Consider the following 25,664-nt stretch of genomic DNA (forward strand, 5'->3'; position numbering starts at 1 on the left):
GTGTGTGTGTGTGTGTGTGTGTGTGTGTGTGTGTGTGTGTGTGTGTGTGTGTTGTGTGTGTGTGTGTTGTGTCGTGAGTGTGTCGCGTGGGTACCGACTCTCTCGTGGGCCTTAGCTGGGCGTACCTGGTTGTGGACGTTGCCTTCGCCCTTGTTTTCTTCGCCCATCGCGGCAAAGTACTGCAGCAGGAACTTGGTCGTCTCCGTCTGTTCGGCGCACCGTACAGTACGGCATCTCGGGGTCAGTAAAGTGGTCCTGTGGGGAGTGGGCCGGGCCTGGCTGGTTGGTGTGGAACGAGTACCTTGCCGGCGCCGGATTCGCCGGACACGAGGATCGACTGCGAGCACCGCTCGGTGAGCATCGAGCGGAAGGCATCCTCGGCAATCGCATACACATGCGGCGACAGCTTGCCTGCAGGCCACCGCGCGTTCATGTCAACACACACACACACACACCACACACACGACACACGACACACACGACACACACGACACACGAACCGAGAGGCTGGCCGCAGTATTGGGAGATCATTTGTTTGCTGTATAGCGGCAGCCGCTGGTAGGGATTGACGGCGATGAGGATCGGCCCGGTGTAGGTGTAGATCTGGCTGATCATGTAGCGGACGTGGAGGTTGTGGAGGATGGCGGCCTCGTGCATGTAGCTGAGCTTGGTGAGGTCGTCCACGCCCTCGAGAATGGCCGGGTTGCGCAGCCAGATGCTGTCGGCCGCGAGCACCTCCTCCTTGTCGTCCTCATCCGCGCGGACCAGAAAGCTCTGCTGTGCTGCCCGCCCTTGCTGGCGCCGCCGCCGCCCTGCTGCTCTTCCACGACCACTCCGGTCTGGAAGCCCTCAGTCGCGTGCGGCACCCACACTTGCACTCCCTGTCATCGTGACACGACACGCAACACAAAAAAAAGACGCACACACGCACGACACACGACACAAGACGACACAGTGGTTGAGGCAGTGACGAAAAGGGGAGAGAAAGAACGAAAAGCGACAGGAAGAGCGAAAGAAAGAACGAAAGCGACAAGAGAGGGGAGGGCGAACCGGTCCAAGGGAGGTCTGGTCCTCGTCGTCGTCATCGCCAAGTCCACCACAGGTGCTTCTGCGGCTGCTTGCTCGGGTGTCGACTCCATCTTGTGATGTGGTGTGGCTCTACACTCGATCTATGGATTTACAATAAATAAAAATAATTGAAGAAAAATACTCAATATTCGTTTGATTCCTTGGCTGCGTAGTCCGTGAGGAGCGATGATGCCAACGTTCTTCGCTTTGGTCTTGGCCTCTTTCGTTGCTTCGTGTGCCAATGAAAAGATGAAAGTGCAAGCTCAGGCCCCGAGGAGATAGAGCACCAGGAAAAGAAAAAAGAAAATGGACTTTAATTGGTGCTTCGCAGCCACACGCAAACAGTCGCAAGGCCCTCAACAAGAGCTTTACGCAAAGAAGACGAACGTGTAGAGAGCCAGGGCACCTTTGCGAATACGGCATTCGCAAACTCAACGGCACCATCACTTTCAGAGTTTAATCTGGCGTAAACTGGAGGACACACTCACGCCACCGCACGCGCACCGCCGCAACACTCAACGTCGTACCTGCGCCACACAATACGCGCACGCACCAGCCAGCCAACCTTCTTTCTCCTGCGAAGTCCGCGTGCGCGACCGTGAAAATATTTATTTTACAGTTCCATCTGCCGCAGCCCACATGCAGTCGTTGGTAAAGGGGGCTGCTGGTGATATCACGTGCAGGTCCACAGGTTCTTCCTTGCTTGCGATTTGTGTTTTATCACAATTGCATTGGCAGAAGTAATCTCGGGTAGTGCTGATTTCATTAATTAATCTATTGGGATTGGTACGGCAGGGTGAGTTCGGTGCTCAATCGAGACACGAAGCTGTTCGGGAAGCAGCACATGCTCGATGGTTCCGACGAAACCTGCTGGAACTCGCACCAGGTACATCCTCGTGCTGCCTCCGCCCTTCTCTGGTGGCTTTTTGGCGCCCCTGTCTGCCGGGTGCTGCAAGACCTCACCACTGCACATACGTAGGGCTCGCCGCAGTGGGTCGTTGTTGTGTTCCCCGAGGCGGTGGACGTGGCCGAAGTCAGGATCATGTTTCAGGGCGGATTTGTAGGACAGGTCTGCCTCCTGCGTGGTGTGCGTGCGTGGTGTGCGTGCGTGCGTGCGTGGTTCGTCCACTACTCAGGTGCGTGAGTGTGCTGACACCGTTCCTTCTTCATATGCACTGCAGGAGTGTAAATTCTTGGTTTCGCCTGAGGAGAAGTCGAAGGAGTTCGCCTTCCTCGCCAACTTCTATCCCGAGGACGTCAATTCTACACAGATATCCTTCCAACCTTCCCTCATTCGCTCTTCATCATTCATCTTCTTCTTTTTCGTCGTTTGTTCACCGTTTAGCTTCGCTTATGTTATTGCCTTGACTCCCTCCACGTGTTCAAGTGCGAGGCCAAGCGAGTGCGCCAGCTCAAGCTGCTGTTCGACAAGAGTACCGACTTCTACGGGCGCGTCACCATCTACCAACTCGATGTCCTGGGCCAGCCCTCCCCCGCCGAATAAACCACCACGTGCTGCTACCAGCCGCGCCCTCCTTTGGCCCGTCCTCGTGTTTCGTTTACGTTTGCGTTTCATCTTGCGTTTCGTGTTTAGTTTAGGTTTCTGGTGCTTGGCATGGCTGAGAAAAGGTAAGTGCGCCCCTTCTTTGGAGAGAACTCAGCTCAGACATTTTTGGAACAGTTTCGAGAGACGAAAAGGAGAACGAGACGTTGTGTCCTCCGTCTAGAGCGTAAGTGGAACCGCTCAACAAGAACACTTCGTCTCCTCCTGAAATTCATGAGCCAGTTGAACTAGTGTTGACGACATGCAGACCGACCAAAGCCTGCTCACTCCGGTATCGAGACCTCCCTATCTTCATCTTCAGCTCCTCTTCTTTTCTTTTTCTATTTTTCTCTGTTTTTCTCTTCCTTTCTACAATTTGATGTGGCTTGGTGTGGTGCAGGGCGTTCAAGTATGGGTGCCTCACCCGACTGAAGGATTCCGGGCGGCGGAGGTCGTCGAACCCGTACCCAAGAAGGGATTCAAAGTTCGCATTGACGAGGACGAAAAGCCGGTGCGTGGCATGTGTGTGCGCTTTGTGTTCCATTCCAACTGTGCCACAGCCTCACGACACGCATGCAACACGGCGCATGTGTCCACATATTGTTGAATGCTAACGCCCAGTAATTAAATAATAATAATAACAACAATAACAATAGGTCGAGGAGATTCATCCACACACCGACATATGGCTGCGCAACCCGGCCATTCTCGAGGGCGTGGACGACCTCACCAAGCTCAGCTACATGCACGAGGCCGCCATCCTCCACAACCTCCACATGCGTTACATGACCATGCAAGTTTACACCTACACTGGTACAGCGTGAGCACCACACGACACCACGCGACACGCGACACGCGACACGCGACACGCGACACGCGACACGCGACACGCGACACGCGACACGCACCTTGATACTTACCGCCATTCCCTGTGCAGGCCCCATTTTGATTGCTGTGAACCCCTATCAGCGGCTGCCCATCTACAGCAAGCAGATGATCTCCCAATACTGCGGCCAGCCTCTCGGTTCGTGCGCGTCTCTCTCTCTATACTCTGTGGTGTGTGTGTGGTGTAGTGTAGTGCGTGCGTGCGGTGTTAAAGGCGTGCTGCGCTCTGAGAGCTACGGTGCCTAACGGCTCTATGGTCCGCAGGCAAGCGATCCCCGCACGTGTACGCGATTGCCGAGGATGCCTTCCGTGCGATGCTCACCGAGCGGCGCGCGCAATCGATCCTCGTGTCCGGCGAATCCGGCGCCGGCAAGGTACTTACTAACTACCACCACCTCGACATGAGTTGATCGACTTCACCTCATGCCGTACTGTACGGTGCGCTGAACAGACGGAAACGGCCAAGTTCCTGCTGCAGTACTTTGCCGCGATGGGCGAAGAAAACAAGGGTGAAGGCAACGTCCACAACCAGGTACGCCCAGCTCACTGAGTTGCCCGCGCTGAGCTTGCGAATCTCTTCTTTTTCACTGATTGTATGCCACACGCGACGTGACGGATGATCAATCATCACAATCACAGGTTCTGGAGTCGACGCCGCTGCTGGAGGCGTTCGGTAACGCCAAGACGCTGCGTAACGACAACTCTTCGCGCTTCGGTAAGTTCATCGAGATCCAGTTCGATCGCAGCGGCAACATCGCCGGCGCCTCCATCCACACCTGTACGACACCAGCCTCTCTCTCTCTCTCTCTCCCCCCCCCCGCCTTTTCCGCCTCTCTTGTCGCCGAGCCGCGGCTGGTCTGACCCTGAGCCGGGCGTTAATTGTTGTCGACCCCATATACAGACCTGTTGGAGAAGTCGCGGATCGTGCGGCAGATGAACGGAGAGAGGAACTACCACATCTTCTACCAGCTCATCGCGGGTGCGACCGACGACGAGAAGGCGAAGTACCACTTGACCTCTGGTTGGCGCCCCCTCCCCCCTACACCGCACGCTCGGCTCACGCGCGCGTGTGCGACACACACTGACTCGCATGTGCAGTTGCGGACTACCGCTACGTCAGTCAGAGCGACTGTATGGAGATCGAAGGTGTGGCGGACGAGAAGGTGTTCGGGCACACGAAGAAGGCCCTCACCATCGCCGGCATCGGAGCCGACCTGCAGTCGGAGATGTGGAAACTCGTCTCCGCCATCCTCCACCTCGGCAATTGGAAGAAGGGTGCATAACCCTCACCTTGTGTGCGCGTGTGCGTGCGCACTCTTTGCCGATACGTGTGTCGTGTGTGTGCTGTGCGTGTGTGTGTGTGTCGTTTGCAGGAAATGACGGTCCTCTCCAAACGGCGTGTTCGCTGATGGAGTGCGACTTCGAGGGCATAAAGAGCTCGCTCACACAGCGGAAGGTCGTTGCCGTGCGCGAGGTCTACATTGTCGACCTGGACGACGAACAGTCCGAGGGCGCCAGGTACTTATCGCCTCACACATCGCCGCACACGCACACGCACACACGCACACACACACCACAATTCGGAATGTCGTCGCTGACTTGTGTTTGTTACAAAGGGACGCGCTTGCAATGCTGCTCTACTCGCGCCTCTTTGACTGGCTGGTCGTGGCGCTGAACGACAATCTGCAGCGGAACAAGAAGCCCGGCTCGTCGGATGACGTCTTCATCGGCGTGCTCGACATCTACGGCTTCGAATCGTTCGACGTCAACAGCTTCGAGCAATTCTGCATCAACTACGCCAACGAAAAGGTTCACTCTCTCTCTCTCTCACACACACACACACACACAATGAGGCACATCCCTTGCGTTTCTGAAATATTTGCCGCGTACAGTTGCAGCAGCAGTTCAATCAGCACATGTTCAAGGTGGAGCAGCAGGAGTACCTGAAGGAGAAGCTCGACTGGTCCTACATCAACTTTAACGACAACCAGGAGTGTCTGGACCTCATCGAGAAGAAGCCGCTCGGCATTCTGTCGCTGTTGGATGAGGAGTGCCGCTTCCCCAAGTCCTCACCCAAGAGCTTGGCTCTCAAGCTCAAGCAAAATCACGTCAAGAGCAAGTGCGTGTGCCCTGCGATCTCGTTTCGCACACGCACCACCGCACACGCACACGCACCACCGCACACACACCTCACACTCGCCGGAACTTGGTGAACAGGTACTTCAAGTCGGATCCGCGCCAGTCCGAGAACTCGTTCGTGATCCACCACTACGCCGGAAGCGTAGGCTACGATACCACCTTTTTCCTTGGTACTTGACATGATACAACTTTCTATTTTTCCCTATTTCTGTATATTTTTAAATACGTAACATACCAAGTTTATTGAGTATGCTAACTAACAACTACGCATTGCAGACAAGAACAAGGATTTCTTGATCGAGGACCAGGTCAAGGTGCTCCTCGACAGCAAGTCGTCGTTCGTGCGCGGCATCTTCGCGCCCAAGCCTCAGCCCGCCGCGGCCCCAGCAAAGGGCGGGCGGAGCGAGAGCTCGGCCGTCAAGTTTGTCTCCGTGGCCGCGCAGTTTAGGGTAGGCAGAGCCAGCCCTCTCGCACCACCTTCACAACTACGCCCTCAGATGCTGATCGAATGGTGTGTGCGTGTGCGGTGGTGCATGTGTTGCATGTGTTGCGTGTGTTGTGTGTGTGTGTGTGTGTCGAATTGCAGGATTCGCTGGCCGAGCTGATGAGCACCATCGAAAAGACGTCGCCGCACTACGTGCGCTGCATCAAACCCAATCCTCAGAAGAAGCAGGGTATCTTTGAGAAGCCCAAGGTACTCGAACAGCTGCGATGCGGCGGTGTGCTCGAATCGGTACGTACCATCCCCCCATGCTTTGTTTGTTGTGTCGTGTGCGGTCGCGCGTGCGTGCGTGTTGTGTCGCTCAACAGTGCACATGTGTCACAGGTGCGAGTGTGTATGGCGGGGTACCCGGGCAGGCACAGCTACGACCAGTTTTACAAGCGCTACCGCTTGCTCGTGCCCTCGGCTGGCTCCGGCGCCTCCGATGCGCAGACCGCGACCAAGGAGCTCGTGGCCGCACTCAAGCTCGGCGAAGGCCAGTTTCAGTTCGGTCTCACCAAGCTCTTCCTCAAGGGCGGAGAGGTGACTCGTCCACACTCACCACTACCACCTATGCCCCCTGCCTCACCCCAAATGCTGCGTGTCGCGTGTGTGCCGTGCGTGTCGTGTGTCGTGTGCGTAGATCGCTATTCTGGAGAGGAAGAGGGGCGAGAAGCTGAGTGATGCGGCGGTGATGATGCAGAAGACTTGGCGCCGCTTCAAGGCCAAGCAGCACCTGCGCCGCCTCAAGGACAGCCTCATCCGCATGCAGTCATGTACATCCCGCACGCAATGGCACGACACGACACGACACAGCACACACCACAAGGCACTGATCACGAATGTGTGGATCAGTCGTACGGATGGTGTTGGCCAAGAAGCTGCTCGTCGTGCTGCGGCGACAGAGGGCGGCCACCAACATCCAGAAGACTCTGCGGGCGTGGCGCGCCCGCACGCGATTCGCCAAGCAGAAGAAGGCTCTCATCTACGTCCAGCGCGTTTTCAAAGCCAAGCGAGAAAAGAGGTACCCATTATAATTCTTATTAATTGTACAATTATTTTATCGTAATTACTATTACTATTTTAAAAAAATTGTATATTGTATTAATTCTATTTTCTGCGTGTGCAGAATACTGCGTGCGTTGCGGAGGGAGAAGGCGGCCACGGCCATCCAGGCCGCCATTCGGGGCAAGCTGCAGAGGAAGCGCTACCAGAAGGCCTACCGTCAGGTCGCCATCGTTCAGGGCCTCTGGCGGGTGAAGAAGGCCAAGGCCCTGCTGGAGAAGCTCAAGCGGAAGGCCCAGGCGCTGTCCAAGGTCGTCGCAGCCAAGGCCGCGCTCGAGAAGAAAGTCGACGTACGTCCACCGCTCCCTCACTACTATGGACCACCACCTTCACACGCTGATAGTGCCACGCGTTGCGATGCATCAGGAAATGGAGCTGCGCTACGCGGTGGAGAGCAAGATGAAGAAGAAGGTGGAGAAGGAGAACGCGCGCATCAAGGCGGAGGTGGAGGAGCTCAAGAAGACCATCAAGGACATGAAGATCCTCGAGGAGAAGCGGTACGTTCATCTCGCCACAGCAACACACACACGCACACGCACACGCACGCACGCACGCACACCGACTTATTAGACGGAACACAGAGAAAAGGAAAAAGAAGAAGCCGCTGCGCGGAGAGAGAAGGAGGGCCACAACAAGGCCCGCGGACACGAGAGGGAACTCGAAGAGCTCAAGGCGAAGCTGCGCGAGGAATCCGAAGCGCGCGCTGCGTTGGCTGCGGAGCTCGACCAGGCCCGGTCGACGCTCGACCACACCAGCGCCCGCGCGGACGAGGCCGAGCGCCAGCGCGACGTCGCGCAGGCCGAGGTCGCGCAGCTGCGCGAGCGTCTCGCAGTGATCGAGAGCGGCGACGCCGAGAAGGATCGTACCATCGCCGAGCTCCAGCGCGACGCCGAGAAGCTCCGCATCCGCGCGCCCAAGAAGAAGATGGACGGCGAGAAGATGGAGCGCCTGCAGGACCGCAAGAGCGACTACGCTTCGATGAAATCGCTGCGCGAGGGCCACCTGTCGACATCGTCGACGGCGCTGGTCGACCTCGGCGGCGGCCGCACCCGCTCGCGCGCGTCGTCGACCGACGAGGCGGCGGCTGCCGGCGGCGGCGACCAGGCCGAGGCCGAGCGCGAGCGCAAGCTGCGACTGGGGCGGTCGCCGTCGGCTCGCGACATCAGGCCGCGCGATCGGCAGCGGGCCAAGGAGAAGGAGCAGGACAAGCAGCGGCTCGAGCGCGAGCGAGAAAAGAAAAAGAAGGAAAAGTCATCGACGACGGGTTCGCCGGCCTCGTCGCCCTCGGGCTCGCCGTTGGTGGCCCGCGGCGGCGGCAGCGGGCCGGAGAAGCCAGCCCAGACCTCTCCCAAGGTGGCCAAGCTCGTCCTGCCCGCCAGGACCGACATCGACGCCCATGTCGACGTCGACAGCGAAAGCGACGATGACATCGCCACTGTCGACAAGGAGAAGAAGAGCGTCGCGGCCGCCGAGACCTCGACACCAGCGGCTGCGGCTGCGGCTGCGACGACCGTGGCATCATTACCGACGCCCGCGACTGCAGCCAAGACGGTCGATGTCGCGCGACCCACAGCGCCCGAGCGGGCAGAGAGCGACTACGTCGACTCGCGCAACCTGTCGGACAAGGACAGGGAGCGACGCGAGGTGGAGCGCGGCATCATCGACCGCCTCAAGAACAAGTACGAGGGCAAGCACTCGTTGGTGGGACTGGACAACGAGGCCATCATGACCCTCCTCCCCGATGCGCGCGACGTGACCTCGCGCAACTTCATCCGCTTCCTCCTGTCGGAGCTCGAGCCGGGCTTCGTGTCCGGCGTCCCCGTGCCCGCGTTCGTCATCTACTCCTTCCTCTGCTTCTGGAACCTCCTTGCTCCTCAGGTAACGCACACGATACACACGACATCGCACACGCACGACACACACGACACACACGACATCGCACACGCACGCGGCACGACGTGTCTCACGCGGTAAACACAACAGACGAGCCCGCGAAAGGCAGAAGGGGAGGCGGACGACACGCTGGGCTTTATCCTTGAAGGCATCTACGACGGAGCCAAGGCCACCTTCCGCGAAAACGAGATGATCATGTGCGTGCCTTGCACGTGTCTGGTGTGCAGTGTGCGATGCGTGCTGACGTTGATGATGATGATGTTTGACAGCTATTGGCTGTCGGTGGCAAGCTCGCTGTGCCACCTGGTCGACCAGCGGTTGGTCCGCGGCGGCAGCGCTGACGCGAGCGACTCGAGCGCGACCGCCGGTGCAGGCGCAGGCGTCGCTGCTGCGCTGCCCGACGAGCTGTTCGTAATGGACAGCCTGGAGGACGTTGTCGACGACGAGTCGAGCCTCAGCTTCACCAACAAGCAGCGGGCCGAGATTCGCGCCGGGTCGTTCACGGCCCACCAGTTCAAGCAGCACCTGCGCGAGCTCGTGAAGCGGCTCTACACGATCCTCCTCAAGCGCGTCCACGAGAGCCTCGAACAGACGCTCAACGAGACCGTGTTGGGCAAGGACTGGACCTCCCCTTCGCCTTTCCGCTCCGGCCCACAGCAAAGGTAACGTCGTGTGTCGCGTGTGTCGCGTGTGTCGTGTGTGTCGTGTGTGTGTCGCGTGTGCCGTGTATTGGTGTCGTGTCATGTGTGCCGCATTTCTCATCAGTTTGGTCGTGCGTGGCTACAGGGTTGCGGTCAAGAACACGTCGAGCGATTCGATCACGGCTCTGTTGTCCCAGTACCTGCTGGGCCTCGTCCAGAACTTCATCTACCTCTCCCTCGTGCAGAAATTCTTCAGCCAGGTAATTTCTTGAAATAATATAATTATAATAAATATAATAAATAAAATATCCACTGGTTGGTACGCACTGACTCGTGTGTCGTGCGCCCAGGTCCTGTGGTTCATCAACTCGATCCTGTTCAACGAGGTGTTGCTCTGCACCCAGTTCTGCTCGACCACCAAGGCCATGGACCTCAAGGTCCACATGGGCAACATCGACCGATGGATCCAAGAAGAGGGCGGCCTGTGGCTCGAGGTATTGATACCCCGCTAACCCTCGCCTGTCGTGTCGTGTGTCGTGTGTGCCGCGTGTGTGTCGTGTGCCGCATGTGTGTCATGTGTGCCGCGTGTGCCGCGTGCTTGCGTGCGCTGACAGCCTTCCTATGTCTTCGACAGAACTCGCAAGGCCAGCTGGCGCACCTGGACCAGTTGATAACGCTGCTGATGATTAACAAGAAGCACATCGTCTCGTCCGACCAAATGCGCAAGGAGGTCATCCCCAAGCTCAACATCCTGCAGATCAAGCAGGTGCTCGCCATGTACACCCCCACCGGTACGCACACCAGCTTCATTCCATGCATTCATGTGTGCCGGTCGTGTGCGTGTGCGATGCTTGCGCGTGTGTCGTGCGTGTCGTGTGTCGTGTGTGTCGTGTGCGGTGGTTTTAACTACCCTCTCTGCAGATCTGGAGGAGCGTATCTCGCTCCCGGACATACAGAAGCTGGACAGGGCCGCCCGCGCCAGCAGTGGCGGCGGCGACGACGACGCGCTGCTGCTCGAGAGCACCAAGCTGCTCCCGCTCGCGGCCAAGGAGCTGCACTACCTCGAGCTCGACGACGCCAACAGCATCCCGTTCCCGTTCGAGATCAAGCAGAAGATCCACGACATCGTCGAGCAGGACATCCTCAAGCGGATGACCGTCGCCACCAAGGTCCAGCAGGTGCGCGAGAAGAAGGGCCGCTTCAGCATGCTCCTCTACACCAGCCGCGGCAGTAAGAAGAGCGACGCCCTCTCGACCGGCGCCGGCGACGAGTCGACAACGTCATCACCTTCGTCGTCATCGTCACCTTCACCATCACCGACGACGCCTCGCGCGGCCGCGTCGGCGCTGGGTGCGGGCTCGCCGAGCTCGCCCCGCGGCGGTAGCGGGCTGTCGTTCCTGCAGAGGCTCACCGAAGGGTCGGGCATGCTGCCACAGCGCCGGAGCAGCAGCCCAGTCGCCCACACCCCGCGGGAGCTGCGCCTCGCACAGGCGCAGTCGCAGCAGCAGCCCAGCTCGCCCGCGACATCGACTGCGGCGCCGGCGGCCGAGGACGACGGGCGGAAGGCGGTGGGTCTGGGCATCAGGCGGCCTATGCGGGGCCGAGTCGGCGGCGAGGAGGATGGCGAGGAGGAGAGGGAGCGCAGGCGGCGAGAGCAGGAGGAGATCGAGCGGCTCCAGCGCGAGATCGAGCGAAAGGAGCGCGAAGACAAGGAAGCGAAAGCGAAAGCGGAGAGCGAAAAAGAGAAAGAGAAAGCGAAAGCGAAGGCGCACAATGCCGACCTGGGCGGCGAAGAGATTGTCAGGAGCGCTGTCGACACCACCCGCGTCGGCAGCGGCGGCGGCGGTGGCGGCGGTGATGATGATGATAGCACGAGCGACAGTGACAGCGATGGCGACGAGATCGTGTTCGACGAGGAGGACGACAGGAACGAGTCGGCGAGGCGGACCAAGGCGGCCCTCGACGCCGTCATGCACAGGCAGGGCAGGACCGGCAGCTTTTGGTCCTCCTTCTTCAAGTGAGCAGCCAAATGCTCTGTTGTTCTCTCTGATCACGTGCCGACACATGCAACAACGCCATTGGGAGACCAGCCACAGATATCTTGGGTTGTGAAGGGAGATGTCTTTTATCACTTTTTCTTGTCGACAATAACGGCGAGTTAGTGCCTCTGTGCCGGTATTGGCACTGTTGGCTCCGCAACAGCAGCGAAGAGAGAAGTCGGGCTTCACGGTCGTACTGTGGTACGGCTGCCCAACACAGGCCTGGGGTTTGAGTTGGTTCTTTCTTCTTTTGATCCCTCACCAACCACCATTTACACATTTTTTGAACGCATCTTGCAGTTTTTGTTCAAAAATCAAGAGAGATGGAGCTTCCGGTGTTCGACATGGCCCCCTTCCTCACTGCTGGCGCCTCCAGCGATGAAGTGCAGACCCTCTGCCGCCAGGTACCCCTCGAAATCACCTCAAAAACGCTTCCATGGAGTTGGTTACGGGGCTAATCATTCCCCATCGCAATCAAGATGGCCGAATGCATGCACGAGTCGGGCGTCCTCATCGTCAAGGACCCTCGCGTATCGATGCAGGACAATGAGACCTTCCTCTCCATGCTCGAACGCTACTTCGAGCAGCCCGCCGAGATCAAGAAGCAAGGTACCCTGTTCATCGCTTAAAAGATTGCCATAATAATAAAATCATAAATAATAAATAAATTGTGATTCCAGTACTGGAATCTGGGTTGAGCCATTTCATTATTTGTATTATTCTGTGGTACGGGTAAAATAAATTATTATTTATATATTCTGTTAGTTATTCAAGATATTAATTTTTGCTTGTGGCAGACGAGAGGCCGGAGATCTACTACCAGGTCGGCGCCACGCCCGAGTTCATCGAGAACGCGCGCTGCGGCAAGGAGCCCGAGTGCCTCAACCGCATCGACGAGGTATGTGCTGCGGTCGTGTGTGTCGTGTGTGTCCGTGTGTGTCCGTGTGTGTCGTGTGTGTCGTGTGTGTCGTGTCGTGTCGTGTCGTGTCGTGTCGTGTCGTGTCGTGTCATGTCGTGTGTGTGTGGTGTGTCGCGTGTCAGTTGCTTGGTTGGCTGACGCTCTTGAACGCGCGGCAGATGCCCGAGGAGGACAGGCCGCACAAGCCCCTGTGCCCCGACGCCAAGGAGCGCTTCTTCTGGCGCATGGGCGAGCGCCCCGAGAAGACCGAGTTCGCCTCCCTCAACGCCGAGGTGCGCACCACCCTCACCACACGACACGACACACGCATCAACGCACGACACGACACGACACACACTCATCCAACACGACACGCACGTACACGCACAGCCCGTGGTGCCGGCCAACTTCCCCGAGTGGTCGACCGTGATGAACCAGTGGGGCTCGAAGCTGCTCACGGCCGTGTCGACCGTGGCCGAGATGCTCGCGCTCGGCCTCGAGCTCGACCAGCACGCCTTCACCCAGCTCATGCACTGCGCGCCGCACCTGCTCGCCCCGACCGGCACCAACCTGGCCAAGCACGGCGCCAAGGACACCATCTACGCCGGCTTCCACTACGACCTCAGCTTCCTCACCATCCACGGCAAGTCGCGGTTCCCCGGCCTCTACATCTGGCTCAGGACCGGCAGGAAGATGCTGGTACGCGCGCGCGTGCTGTGTGTGCGCACACGTGTGTTGTGTTGACTCTCGTGTGTCGTGTCGTGTGTTGTGTCTGGTAGGTGCGAGTGCCGGATGGGTGCCTGTTGGTGCAGGGCGGCAAGCAGCTGGAGATTCTCACGGGTGGCCACGTCGAGGCCGGCTACCACGAGGTCGTGTGCGCCCCCGAGACCCTGACCGCCATCGAGAAGGCCCGCGAGAGCGGCAGGTACGAACCCCTCGACCGCGTGCCGTGCGTGTCGTGTCGTGTCGTGCGGTGCTGATGAAGGTACGTACTGTGGGCCAGGTCGCTGTACCGCATCTCGTCGACGCTGTTCTCGCACATCGCGTCGGACAACGTGATGCAGCCGCTGGGCAAGTACGGCGAGAGCGAGGCCGTGCGCGCCAAGTACCCGCCCATCAAGGCCGGCCACCAGGTGCAGGCCGAGCTCAACGCCATCAAGCTCGCCGCCGTCAAGCAGGACGCCTGAACCGACCATCACGATAGCGCTAAAGAAAATGAAGACAAGTTCCCCCTTATTAAGGGTCCAGTATACTCTGTAATTCCCTAAATATCGAGCACCGTGGGGCCGTCCCGACGGATCACTATTTGAAGAATGTGTGCCGCACACAGCAAAAGTCGTGCAATGTGGGGAATGTTGTCAGGGCTAAATGAAACAGTTCATGGAATCTGTCGTGCTTGTGTAGCCTTGGCCGAGGCAAGAGCATAACAGAGAGAAGCTGGAGGCACATGGCAGAACTAGAGAGACTAAAGAACTTCCAGCTTGTTGACGCACAAGAACATGAACAAGAATGTAAGAGATGGTATGAAGAGAAGCGGAAGGCCAAACGCCAACAACGGCAAGAAGAAGCAGACCACGCAGCACATGAAGCTGAAGTCCTGAGAGAGAAAGAAGTGCAGAGGAAGGCTGAGGAGGAGAAGGAACAAGAGGTAGGGAGGAGGCGTCAAGAAAGGGAACAGCAAGAAACAAAGGAGAAGAAGTGAAAAAGGAGATGGGTGGCTCTTTGGCGAGGAAAGCGCAGCCATAGTTCTTCTCCCCCTGGTCACATATGGACTCAAGCGCAGGCACAGGTAGAGCCAACCTTCAACTGGGCCATGGTGGAACTCAACCAGTTTGTTGATCTCATCTCCCTCCTGGTCTGCCCTTACTGCCACAAGATGGCGACGCTCAGCTGCCAAGACTGGTGAGAGGTAGGTGGTGGCTTCAGCACCTCCATCCACTGCAGCAAGTGCTCCTGTGACTTCTTCTTTTGGTTTTCAAGTACCTCCCCTCTCCTGTCCAACTACCACTGCTGAGATGCACTGTCCAAGTTTGTTGTGGCGTGGGGGATGCATGGACTTGGCTTTGATTGAATGGAGTCCGTCTGGGCACTTGCAGGTGGTGTGCCCCCCATCAGCAAAACAGTGTATGCCAAGATGATGAAGTATGATCCACTTCTTGAAGATTGGCTTTACCCATGCTCAAGTCCATGCATGAATGTGGGGGGGAGTACAGCTGACAACATGATGGTTGTGGTCTTCCAACAGCTTGGGCCTGCATTGACAGCATTGACAGATGTCTCTTGCTTGGAGCAGCTGCGCCTCTTCCAGCTGTGTAAGTGTGGAGATGTTGCAATTGACACATGTTACTCATCAAGGCACTGGCATGCCAATGAGATCACAACAGTAGTGTGAGATGCCCAAGCAGGTACCTTACCTTGTGTTTTGCTTGTGTGCACATGGCTCACAATGCTCTGCTTTCAGCTGGTCAAGAAGGTGGGATTCTGGTCCAACAGCACCTGCTCAAGGATACTGCATCAGGTGCACCTCAGCACCCTCTTCAGACTTACAAGGGAACTTCTCACACTGCAGAAGGTGATGCCTCAGATCAGGCCCTCCAGCAGCTGAAGGTTTGTGTTCTCTTTGCCTTGTTGTAACTTTCCTTGCTCATCACTTTCTCCCCTGCTAGGAACATGGGGCTGTTGTTACATCTGTGACTTCCAATGGTGACCTGGCCCTCCAGTCATTGGTGAGGCAACAGTTTGGTGAGAAAGCCACTATCTATCAGGACCCAAACCACTATGTCAAGGGGCTGGGCAAAAACTTCACTCAACTGGGCAAGGAGCACAAGCCCTTGCAAGATCTGGCCTCAAGACTCAAATCCCACTTTCTTGTTGGCATGTCTCCTCTCTTGCAAGCACAGCTTCGACCTTCCTTCTCACATTCCCTTTCACTCAGGTATCAAGAAACATGTGCAAGATGAAGTTGGCTTCAGTCACCACATGTGGTCCTTTGTCCTTCACATCACCAACAAAGCACACAAAACCTGCAGTCACACACCCCGACCTCCCAATCCCATGCCTCTCCTCAGCCATGTCAACAACCCCACAGCTGTTGTTGCACTGGAGGAATTCATCAAGGGCTATCTCAATGACCAGCACCAGTATCTTCATGGCCATAACACCATCCAAATCAAGTCCCTCAATGGCACTGCTGCCAAGAGGGTGAGCAAGGAGCAAAACTGGACCATGATGTATGCCCCCCTCTTTGATGCTGGAATCCTTGAATGCAATGATGGTGTGCCTCACCTCTCCTCTTTGCTCTGGTCTGTGGATAAGGAGTGTACTCAAATGAACACTCTATTCTCTGTTCAGGAAGCAAGTCCCTGATTGATGTGTATCGCCACCTAGGCTTTACCATTACCAGTGAACAAAGAGCATGATGGTTATGGGTAGTGCAAGCTTGCCAGCAGTGTGATAGCTTCAAGAATACCCCTCAATACAAACTGTGGCACAAGCAGCTGAAGCGCAATGCTCTCAATGAAACTGGTATGTCTCCATTAAAGCACATGCCCCCTTCGTGGCTTACAACTCATTGTATGCAGTGCGGCGTTGAAGCATACCAAAAGCACAAGGTCATGTACAAGAAGCCTGTTGTCAGTGTTGGATGGGTGGAGTGCAAGATATGCACTCATGCTGTGGGATCATGTGCGTTGCCTCCTTTTCCTTGCTTATTGTCTCACTACTCACACACAACTACACATGACCACACACACCACATGTCTAGTGACCTGTGACCAACTCAAGCTCTACCTCAAACACCACAAGATCAAGATCAAGCCCAGCAAGCATGCAGACTTGTTGAAGCAGGCCAAAGATCATGTGCTTGGGTGAGCTGACATGGTACACAGCTTCCTTCTGAGAGTGGGCCAGTTTTCAGAATCACCATTTTCACCTTGCTTCTCTTCAGGAGGTTGTTGAGGAGAGACAGGGAACAAAGAGACCAAGGGACCATGACAAGCCACCCAAGCGCTGGACAAGATCAAAGGGCAAGGAAAAAGCTGATCAAGATGATATCCTCAGCCAGGCGCTTGATTCCCTACCGTTGTCATTGTCAGCGTCATCATCACTGTCATCGTCATCTTCATCATCGTCTTCATCATCTTCATCATTGCCAGCATCATTGTCATTGTCATTGTCATCACTGTCATCTCACCTGTCACTGCCTACCTGAGTGCACTGCACCTTCAATAACTGCGCCAAATCCTACACAACTCCAGGCAGCCTCAGGCGACACATCAAACTCATCCATCCCTCTCTTCCCCTTCCACCACTTCCTATTTCTTCGCCTGCCACAACCGAATTAGCACCCGCTTCCACTGCCCCGTCATCCTCGACCCCATCTACAGCCCCACCATCATCCTCAGCTGCCCAGGCGTCCACTTTCTCTTCCGAGCAGCCCTCCTCTTCACCTGCTCTGCCCTCGGGGCCTCCTTATAAGCTCACCTTCGACGAGCTCATCACCCACTACGCCTCCCTCATCCTCCCCACGCCGGAGAGCCTTGCCGCCGAGGACCTTGCCCACAAGTTGCTGGCCGAGGAGAACTCCCTCCGTCGTGCGCTTCTGCAACCAGGCCTGCCGCCGGAGAGGAAGCAACAGATAAAGGCCCGCCTGCGCGAGCTCGCCCAACTCCTGCGTGGGGTGACGCGCCTGTTGTAGATTTTATTTTATTTTATAAGTTTTCCTGCTCCATACTTCACATTTCTTATCGATAGTGTGTGCGGCACACATTCTTCAAATCGTGATCCGTCGGGATGGCCCCACGGTGCTCGATATTCAGGGAATTACAGAGTATACTGGACCCTTAAAAACGATCTGTGTGTTTGTGACGAAGCTGGTGGTGGAAGCGGTGAAGCGAGAAGAAGAGCCCTTGGTGTTAGTGCTAGCAATGCACGAGGTGCTTCAGCTGGAGCTCATGCAGCACACCATGGGCCTGGCCCGCCAGCGCATAAGTCTTAACGTTGGGGGCGGACCCACCAACGGTTGCCTTGTGGGCGGTGACCCCCAAGGACATACAAGGTAAGTGATGACAAGGCAAGGCAGGCAACTTCCGCACCAGGCTGAAAAACGAAAAACGACAGTGTTGCGCCAGCCTTTGATAAAATAAAATAAATAATTCTATTGTACTCAGCAATGGAGGAGCCGCGGCTGAAGAGGGGGACAAAGCATGCACCACACCATTGTCGTGCATGCAGACGACCTGTGAAGGAATGCAACCAAGACCGTTGCGCAGAAAAGAAGAAAAGGCGCTTTGAAGCAGGTACAATGTTTTGTTTCTGTGTTGGGTTCTTTCTTGTAGATGAATGACCGCCCTTAGGAGCTGCATTGGGAGCAGCATCGGGAGCGCCGGCGTCGGCGTTGGGAGCGCCAGCATCAGGAGCGCCAGCATCAGGAGCGCCGGCATCGGGAGCACCAGCATCGGGAGCGCCAGCATCGGGAGCGCCGGCGTCAGCGTTGGGAGCGCCAGCGTCAGGAGCGTCGGCATCGGGAGCGCTGGCGTCGGCGGCAGGAGCGCCGGCATCAGGAGCGCCGGCATCGGGAGCGCCAGCGTCGGGAGCGCCGGTGTTGGCGTCAGGAGCGTCGGGAGCGCCGGCATCGGGAGCGCCGGCATCAGGAGCGCCAGCGTTGGGAGCGCCGGCGTCGGCGTCAGGAGCGCCAGCGTCAGGAGCGCCGGCATCGGGAGCGGCAGAAGCAGCAGCACGGCGAAAGGAGAAGCAACTGCTGGCAGACAAGGCGTGGCGAGAGATGAACAGATGGTCAGCAGAGGAGCACCAACTGCCACGCCAACACGAAGAGAGGGCAGGGCACCCGAAAAACATCCCAGAAGCTGCTTGCTCTCACCTCCAGCTCTTCCTCTTGTTCCTTGGCAACTTCTTCAAGGAGAGCACCATCCCACAATCCCAAGAGCGAGCAGAAGAGCAAGAAGAGAAACAGAGGAGAGCACATGAGCAAACTTCACCCAACACAGACAGCCATCATCCCTCTATCACCTTCTCCTTCTCCTCACTGCTCTGCTTCCTTTCCATCTCTCTCATCATGGGCTTCTCCTCCCAGCCAGCAGAAACCAACTATTGGCAGCGGGGAGATGACGTGTGGGGAAGTGGCTACATACAATGAGTGATGAGCTGGGAGACATACCATGAGCTGAAGAAGTGCCTCCACATTGATGTTGATGTGCTCATCAACCACCTCAACCACAAGTTCTCGCAGTACTGGGAGCCCTCCTCCAACATCACAGCTGACAAATCACTTGTCCCAACCAAGGCCCAGTGCCTGTGGAGCGTCATCATCAAGCACAAGCCTCACCCTAAGGGGGTGAAGCTGTGGTCAATCATCAACAAGTCCAAGTTCCTCTACACCATCTCTCTCTTCAAGAAGGTCACCAAGAAGACTGTCACAACCATCCTTCACATGGTGGGGTACCTTCCTCAAGGTCAGCCCTTCACCGTCTGTGCTGACTCATACTTCAGGTCGGTGGAAGCCGCAGAGGGCCTTGCAGAGCTCAGCCACTCCTTCACGCTCAGCTGCTGGAAAGATCGTCCCTCTGCCTTGTTTGGCCGCTTTCTACACAGCCAACCCATCAGCTCCACTTCCTGCACCACTCTCTACCACAGCAACCCCACGCTCCCCTCCCACACAATGGCAGCCATCACCTTTCAGCATCAAAAGAGCGAGGGTGAGAAAGTTGTCAACTTCCTCAGCAATCTTCACGCTGGGAAAGTCGTCAGCAGCAGAAAGAAGGGCAACAGCATACCAGATATCGCACACGACTACAATCTCCACATGGGCTACGTCGACCAGCTCAATTCGGCCTGCCAGCAGTTCGCATACCCACACAAGTTAATCAACTGGAAGCACGCCCTCTTCTTCTGGCTCCTCGAGGCCACCATCAGCAACACCTGCCTCATCTTCAATCACATCCATCACATGAATGAGGACTTCCGTACCTTCCGACGCAACCTCGCCGATGAGCTGCGAAAGGAAGGACTGCGGCTACCTCTCCTCCAGCACGGCGTCGCACCTATTCCGAATCGAGGGAAGAGAAAGTGTTTCATCTGCCGAAAGCAGGGGAGGAACTCGAGCACCACGTGCTACTGCCCAGCATGCAAGCATCCTCTCCACGCCAAGTGCTACCCTGTCCTGCACGAGCGTGTGCTTGCCTCTCAAGGGAGGAAGCGCAAACGACCCGAGGAGACCCCGAGAGAGTCCGACTCTGACGTGCCTGACCTCGACCTCGACCTTGACCTTGACACCATGCTCGATCTGCGCCAGTTAGAAGAGCTCACTCTCAACGATCCAGAGGAGAGACTGCGTACCGATGACGATGCTGCCGAAATCAAGGAACTGAGCGAGATGGAAGTGAGTGATGACTACGACTGGTTAAAAAAGGAATGGATGGAGACCTGAGGGCGAGTCGAGCGAGGTCATGGCGCGGGCGAGCCGAGGTGGGCGAGGGCAAGGCGGGAGTGAGCCGAGCGAGGTCACGGCGCGGGCGAGCCGAGATGTGGGCGAGTCGAGCGAGGTCAAGGCGCGGGCGAGCCGAGCGAGGGCAAGGCGCGGGCGAGCCGAGAGCGAGCCGAGGTGTGCGAGGGCAAGGCGCGGGCGAGCCGAGAGCGAGCCGAGGTGTGGGCGAGTCGAGTGAGCTGAGCTGTGCGAGGGCAAGGCGCGGGCGAGCTGAGCGAGGGCAAGGCGCGGGCGAGCCGGACGAGAACACGGCGCGGGCGAGCTGAGGTGGGCGAGGGCAAGGCGGGAGCGAGCCGAGGTGTGGGCGAGGGCAAGGCGAGGGCGAGCTGAGCGAGGCCAAGGTGCGGAGGGTGTGCACCGGTTCGTGGGGAAGATGAGCACTGCGGTGCAGCTCAGTGGAGCGGACCACCATCATCGAGCAGCTCCTCTCCTGACCCACCGAACTCACCGCCAAACTCAAGGCCCACTCCTGCCACATCTCTCTACGGTTTGCGCCCCCACTCGCCCACCCCGTTCTCTCGCCCTATCTCACCACACACACACTCACATGTGCGCGCGCGCACACACAACACACCTTGAGAAGGCTGACACGCATGGCGCATCTCTGGTCATTGGGCTTGGATCTGGTGCCTCCACTTCGACCCCGCCATCAGGTACACTTGCCTCCTCGCCCCCCCCCTAATCTTGTGTGCATGTGTGGTTGTGTGTGTGCGTGTGCGTGTGTGTGGTGCGTGGCTGGTGTGTGTTCTTCTTCTCTTCGCTCACTGCTTTCTCTTTGGGTGCACCGTGGACAACAGAGAAGACGCTGCTGAAGGAGGGCACGGGGCCAAGTCACCAAAACAACCGTGTCCCAAACTCTTTTCGACAGAGTCAAATCTTGGCGAACCTTCGCCACCATCTCTAAACAACAGCTAGACATAAAATTCATTCGAAGGGCTTTTCGTTGGTGTTGAGTCCTCAACAGAGATTTGGCGTGCGCGGTGAGTGAAGGCGGCCATCTCGCTTCGTCGCCTGCAGGTCGTCGAAGGCGAACGCCGGCTACCAGATACTCTCAAGTGCGCGCGAGACCCATGCACCCACAACCCACAATCAATCGTGTGTTGTTTGTGTGTGTCATGGTGTCACGTGCATCGTGTCGTGCGTGTCGTGCGTGTTGTGTGTCGTGGGTGTTGTCTTCTTATTTTACCTTCTTCAGGGGGCCGATCCCGGGCAGTGCCGGGTGAACGGCCATGGCCCCGTGAGCGAGGTTGGTGTTGACACGACCGACAGGCTGGGTTGGGTGGCTCGCTGGACCGGCATTCCCGTCTGGACCGCTGCTGATGATGACGAGCCAGCAGCGGCCAACAGTGCGGAAGCGGGCCACCACCACAACCCGCCAACCTGGCGATGACGGCGTGGAGGTCAAGGCTGAGCCGCTGGGCCACAATGACAGCGACGCCAACGCGGAAGAAGCTGCGGACCACTAAGAAGTGAATGCCTATTCGCGGTCGGTGAATACTTGCTTCCACTTTATTCGGCGGTCCCTGACCATTAGCACCATTGCTACAATAATGCCAGGAGCCAATAGGAATTTATAGTTAGGAATTCCCGAAAATAAAAAGTTGCCCGCAGCTTTTCTTTTTATCACCATTACACGCAAGAGCGACAACATGAGCAACCATCACAAAATCATAGTGGTCACTGGTACGAGCAAACCTCACACTTGCAGTTCTGGCCAACCGCTCATTCATTGTTGAAATAACACAAAATGGAACTTGTCTGGTGCAGGAGCGTCTGGCTTCATCGGCGGCCACATCGTGCGGCTCCTTCTGGACCGCGGCTACCGCGTGCGCGGTGTGGTGCGCGACCTAAGCCACACCAACGCCGCCAAGCTGGCCTTCCTTCGCGGCCTCCCGCGCACCAACACACCCGACGGACACGACCCGCTCGAACTCGTCGCAGCCGACCTGCAGGCCGGCCAGTACGCCCAGCTTCTCCAAGGTTCACTACCTCTCCTCCCACATGTTCCGATTATACTACCATATAACATGTTCAGCATGTTGATGTTATTGGTTGTCTACAACAAAAAAAACTGACTGTGTTGCAAACATGTAGGCGCTCATGCTCTGATCCACACGGCCACGCCTTTCGTCTACGCGGCGGCCGACCCGCAGAAGGAGATCGTCGATCCGGCGGTCAACGGCACAGTCGACGCCATCCAGGGCGCGCTGGCCGCCGGCGTGCGCCGCGTCGTGGTCACGTCGAGCGGTGGCTCCGTGTTCAGCTTCCCACCGCCCAGCCCGGGCTATGTCTACACCGAGAAGGACTGGAACACGTGGTCGACGCTCACCAACAACCCCTACTTCCTGTCCAAGCGGCTGGCCGAGCAGGCGGCGTGGCGGCTGTGGGACCAGCACAGGGACCGGCTCGACCTGGTGGTGGTCAACCCGAGCTTCGTCGTGGGTCCGCCCCAGTCGGCCAGCCTCAACGCAAGCCTGGAGACCGTGGTGAACTATCTCCTGGGCCGAGCGAAGAAAGCCACGCCCGGTCGGCTGCCGTTCGTGGATGTGCGCGACGTGGCGTTGGCACACGTCATCGCCATGGAACAAGATGCTGCCATCGGCCACAGGTGTGTGACAATCTCTTCGCTTCAGTCGCAACTGTTGTGGTTTTACTCACCACCAGAGCGTGATTGATGTTGTTCAGAGTGTTTTGCGCGAGTGAGACGAGGCCGTGGAGGGACCTTGCGATCAAGCTGAAGGAGCTCTTCCCAGAGTATCCTAACGTGGAGGACTTGGATGTGGACACTGGCATCGAGACCCAGATGGACACCTCTCTCCTTCAGGTGCGCGCCTTTAAGTCTAAAGCGAAAGCGAGAGTGAGCTCAGCTCAAGCCGAAGACTGACATGGCCTTTCTTTTCAAATGGTTGCTGCAGGGTCTGGGCCTGTCCGAGTTCATTTCTTTCGACGAAATGTTGAAGGACACGGTGGAGCAGATGATCAAGTTGGGTGTGGTGGAGAATTTGAAGCAAACAAATGAATGATTGATGGGTTGATGGATGGGTTTGTTTATGATCATAAATTGTTTGGGCCATTGTGTGCTCTTTTCAGAAGATGAACCGCTTCTGGCCGCCGCTGATCTCGTCCACTTCGGCGTCAAACACCGAATCCTCCGTTTCCGTCGCACCTGACACCCGGTGCCGCACGAGCCCGCCGTGGCTCAAGGCCTCGCCGTCGCCTTCCAACACCGGCGACGATCGCTCTTCGCCCTCGTCTTCCGCCTCTCGGTTCGTGAGGTCCGTAGCCCGGTCGTCGACCATCGACACCTCCTCTTCCACCTCCATTGCGTCGCCCTTCTTCTCTTCCCCCACCTGCTCGCCTTCTTCTCCTTCTTCTCCTTCATCGCTTCTCTCTTTTTCTTCGTTCTTTGCTTCGTGTTCGCTTTCTCCGTCGTCTTCGTTTTCGTCGTGGAGTGGTTCGGCGGTCGCGGGCGGGCGCGGCGACGACGGGTTCGAGACCCGGTCCGGGAGCGGTAGGCCGTCTACGACGCTCAACAGCACCAGCGGTCCCGTCTCCCCGTTGCCCTCCTCCTCCTCCTCCGCCTTCACCTCCGGCTCCTGCTCCATCTCCTCCTTCGCTTCGTCGTCCTGGTCTTCCTCTTGCTCGATGGGCGCCTGCTCGCCCGCATCGTCGCCGCCTTGCTCGTCGTCGTCACTGCTGTTGCGTTCTTCCTTGACAGGAACCGGCGCTTCACCGTCGCCTGCTTCCTCCTCCTCCTCTTTGTCTTCGTCTCCTTCTTCATCGTCGAGCTTGTTCTCCACCTCGATGCGGCCCACTTCGTTCTTGTTCTCGCCTTCGCCGTCGCCGTCGCCGTCGCCGTCGCCATCCTCTTCTTCATCATCGTCGCTCGCCATGATCCTTCGCACCTTCCGCTCTGGTCTCCGCCGCCCTTCGCCTACCGCCTCCGCCTCCTCTTCCTCCTCCATACTGTCATCGTCGTCGCCGTCGTGTGGCTCGTGTTGGGTGATGTCCAGCGAGACGTCCAACAGCGGACGCTTCTTCGTGGGCTCCTCTTCCTTCTCCTCCTCTTCGTTCTCTTCCTTTTCCTCTTCGCCTTCGTCCCGCTTGATGTCGGCGATGCTCACCTCTTCTGGCTCTTCGGCTGCCTGCGGCACCTCCAACGTTGCGTCGTCGCGTTGTTCCTCTTCGCGGTCGTTCGCTTGTCGGCTCTCGTCGCCATCGTCGTTGTCGAGAAGGAATGAGTCGTCGCCTCCTCGCCTCACCACGCGCCACTCATCGCCTTCGCCTTCTTCTTCGCCTTCTTCGCCTTCTTTCTCCTCTGCCTTTAGGCTGTCTTCCGTCGCCTTCATTTCTTCTTCCTCCTTCGCTTCTTCTTCTTCATTCTTTTCCACTTCTTCCTCTTCTTCATTCTTTTCTTCCACTTCTTCTCTCCCCTTCTCTTCATTCTTTTCTTCTTCTTCTTCGTCTTTTTCTCTTTCGCCTTCGCTGTCGGACAGCACCACGACGGCGACCACTTGTCGCTTTCGCTCTTCGTCTTCGCTCTTTTTCATCTTTTCCGCCTCCGCTTCTTCCTCTTCTCGCTGCTGCGCGAGCTCCATGGCCCGCTGTCGCTCGCGCTTCTCGGCCTGCTGTTGCTGCCACCGGGCGCGCTTGAGCCGCAGCAGCCGCGCGTCCCGGTCCTCCTCGAAGTCGCGGTCCACCGCCTCGCCCTCCTCCTCCGCCCCCTCCCTCCTCGCTTCGTTTTCGCTTTCGCTCTTACTTTCGTTTTCGCTCTCTCCTTCGCTTCGCCACCCGCGCTTCCGCTTTCTGGTGGCCGCCGCCGGCGTGCGCTCCTCTGCCACGCTCGACTCCACCGCCTCCCACGCCCTCGCCCTCTCCCTAACTTCCACTTCTTCTTCCTCTTCCTCCGCTTCTGACTTCTTCTTCTCTTCTGGTGGCTCTTCGACGTCCATACTCACCGACGTCTCCGCCTCCTTCTCTTCTTCGTTCTCTTCTTCTTCTCTCTTTTCCTCGTCTTCGTTCTCCTTCATTTCTTCTTCCTCCCCCTTCTCTTCTTCTTCCTCTTCGCTCTTTGCCACGTGCGGCACCTCGAGTTCGGATCTCAACACCTCTTCGTCGGCCCGGTCGATCGACATCGCCCCATCCACCGATTCGTCGTGGTCGTCAATGTGGATCACCACCGGTTCGGCTTCGTGTTCTTCCTCCTCTTTCTCTTCGCTTCTTTCTTCTTCCGCCTTCGCTTTCGCGGCCGCCTCGGCTTCGATCCGCGCCTTCTCCCGAGCCTTGGCCTCGGCCTTCTCACGTCGCTTTCGCTCTTTCTTCTCTTTCTTCTCCTTCTTCTCTCTTTTCTTCTCTCGCTTTCGCTCCTTCTCCTCCTGTTGGTATCGCTCCTCCTCGCGCTCGCGCTCCGATCGCTCCCTCTCGCGCCGCTCCTCCGCCGCCGCGCCGCCGCTCGCCTCGCGCTCGCGCTTCCGCCGTTCGACTCCGCCTCGCGCTCGCTCTCTCCTCCTC

The 25,664-nt window shown here is 57.5% G+C and overlaps 9 protein-coding genes across 9 annotated transcripts in view; 6 read left to right on the forward strand and 3 right to left on the reverse strand.

Annotated features, from left to right (window-relative positions):
• Positions 1-1,139, reverse strand: part of ACA1_224840 (uncharacterized protein) — a gene marked incomplete at both ends in the record, with an annotated part of 1,598 nt that extends 459 nt beyond the window's left edge. Inside the window, 5 exon segments of the mRNA XM_004338048.1 lie at positions 126-206; positions 220-255; positions 302-411; positions 501-820; positions 1,051-1,139. Of these exon segments, the coding sequence (XP_004338096.1) occupies positions 126-206; positions 220-255; positions 302-411; positions 501-820; positions 1,051-1,139 (636 nt within the window).
• A 568-nt stretch (positions 1,140-1,707) lies between these two features.
• ACA1_224850 (galactosebinding domain containing protein) lies at positions 1,708-2,572 on the forward strand (the record flags this gene model as incomplete). Its single annotated transcript, XM_004338049.1, has 5 exons — positions 1,708-1,751; positions 1,864-1,954; positions 2,060-2,137; positions 2,250-2,324; positions 2,456-2,572. 5 exons carry the CDS (start codon positions 1,708-1,710, stop codon positions 2,570-2,572), a joined length of 405 nt encoding a protein of 134 aa, XP_004338097.1.
• A 301-nt stretch (positions 2,573-2,873) lies between these two features.
• ACA1_224860 (myosin head (motor domain) domain containing protein) lies at positions 2,874-11,736 on the forward strand (the record flags this gene model as incomplete). The annotated part of the gene is given in 29 exon segments (XM_004338050.1): positions 2,874-2,903; positions 3,012-3,122; positions 3,268-3,424; positions 3,549-3,635; positions 3,711-3,734; positions 3,761-3,870; positions 3,948-4,028; positions 4,136-4,274; positions 4,398-4,517; positions 4,595-4,771; positions 4,870-5,014; positions 5,113-5,305; positions 5,389-5,615; positions 5,714-5,805; positions 5,912-6,084; positions 6,222-6,368; positions 6,462-6,659; positions 6,760-6,892; positions 6,972-7,140; positions 7,246-7,471; positions 7,548-7,678; positions 7,763-9,059; positions 9,165-9,271; positions 9,344-9,441; positions 9,454-9,736; positions 9,861-9,975; positions 10,066-10,209; positions 10,350-10,506; positions 10,637-11,736. The coding sequence occupies 29 exon segments, from the start codon at positions 2,874-2,876 to the stop codon at positions 11,734-11,736; spliced, it is 6,171 nt and encodes a 2,056-aa protein (XP_004338098.1).
• A 341-nt stretch (positions 11,737-12,077) lies between these two features.
• Positions 12,078-13,839, forward strand: ACA1_224870 (X7, putative; the record flags this gene model as incomplete). The annotated part of the gene is made up of 7 exons (XM_004338051.1): positions 12,078-12,158; positions 12,234-12,363; positions 12,552-12,652; positions 12,832-12,945; positions 13,043-13,351; positions 13,465-13,577; positions 13,656-13,839. 7 exons carry the CDS (start codon positions 12,078-12,080, stop codon positions 13,837-13,839), a joined length of 1,032 nt encoding a protein of 343 aa, XP_004338099.1.
• A 1,867-nt stretch (positions 13,840-15,706) lies between these two features.
• On the forward strand, positions 15,707-16,522 carry ACA1_224880 (uncharacterized protein; the record flags this gene model as incomplete). Its single annotated transcript, XM_004338052.1, has 4 exons — positions 15,707-15,853; positions 16,102-16,177; positions 16,247-16,336; positions 16,416-16,522. The coding sequence occupies 4 exons, from the start codon at positions 15,707-15,709 to the stop codon at positions 16,520-16,522; spliced, it is 420 nt and encodes a 139-aa protein (XP_004338100.1).
• A 1,294-nt stretch (positions 16,523-17,816) lies between these two features.
• Positions 17,817-18,366, reverse strand: ACA1_224890 (uncharacterized protein; the record flags this gene model as incomplete). Its single annotated transcript, XM_004338053.1, has 2 exons — positions 17,817-17,837; positions 17,998-18,366. The coding sequence occupies 2 exons, from the start codon at positions 18,364-18,366 to the stop codon at positions 17,817-17,819; spliced, it is 390 nt and encodes a 129-aa protein (XP_004338101.1).
• A 443-nt stretch (positions 18,367-18,809) lies between these two features.
• Positions 18,810-20,096, forward strand: ACA1_224900 (uncharacterized protein; the record flags this gene model as incomplete). Its single annotated transcript, XM_004338054.1, has 2 exons — positions 18,810-19,108; positions 19,262-20,096. The coding sequence occupies 2 exons, from the start codon at positions 18,810-18,812 to the stop codon at positions 20,094-20,096; spliced, it is 1,134 nt and encodes a 377-aa protein (XP_004338102.1).
• Positions 20,097-21,802: 1,706 nt separating this feature from the next.
• Positions 21,803-23,176, forward strand: ACA1_224910 (NAD dependent epimerase/dehydratase superfamily protein; the record flags this gene model as incomplete). The annotated part of the gene is made up of 5 exons (XM_004338055.1): positions 21,803-21,836; positions 21,921-22,133; positions 22,248-22,761; positions 22,839-22,977; positions 23,069-23,176. 5 exons carry the CDS (start codon positions 21,803-21,805, stop codon positions 23,174-23,176), a joined length of 1,008 nt encoding a protein of 335 aa, XP_004338103.1.
• A 63-nt stretch (positions 23,177-23,239) lies between these two features.
• Positions 23,240-25,664, reverse strand: part of ACA1_224920 (uncharacterized protein) — a gene marked incomplete at both ends in the record, with an annotated part of 6,442 nt that continues 4,017 nt past the window's right edge. The window contains one exon of the mRNA XM_004338056.1: positions 23,240-25,635. Coding sequence (XP_004338104.1) covers positions 23,240-25,635 — 2,396 coding nt within the window. The remainder of the gene's footprint in view (positions 25,636-25,664) is intronic.

This window comes from Acanthamoeba castellanii (genome assembly GCF_000313135.1).
Source record: "Acanthamoeba castellanii str. Neff unplaced genomic scaffold scf7180000084760, whole genome shotgun sequence".
In the NCBI taxonomy this organism is placed as follows: domain Eukaryota; phylum Discosea; order Longamoebia; family Acanthamoebidae; genus Acanthamoeba; species Acanthamoeba castellanii.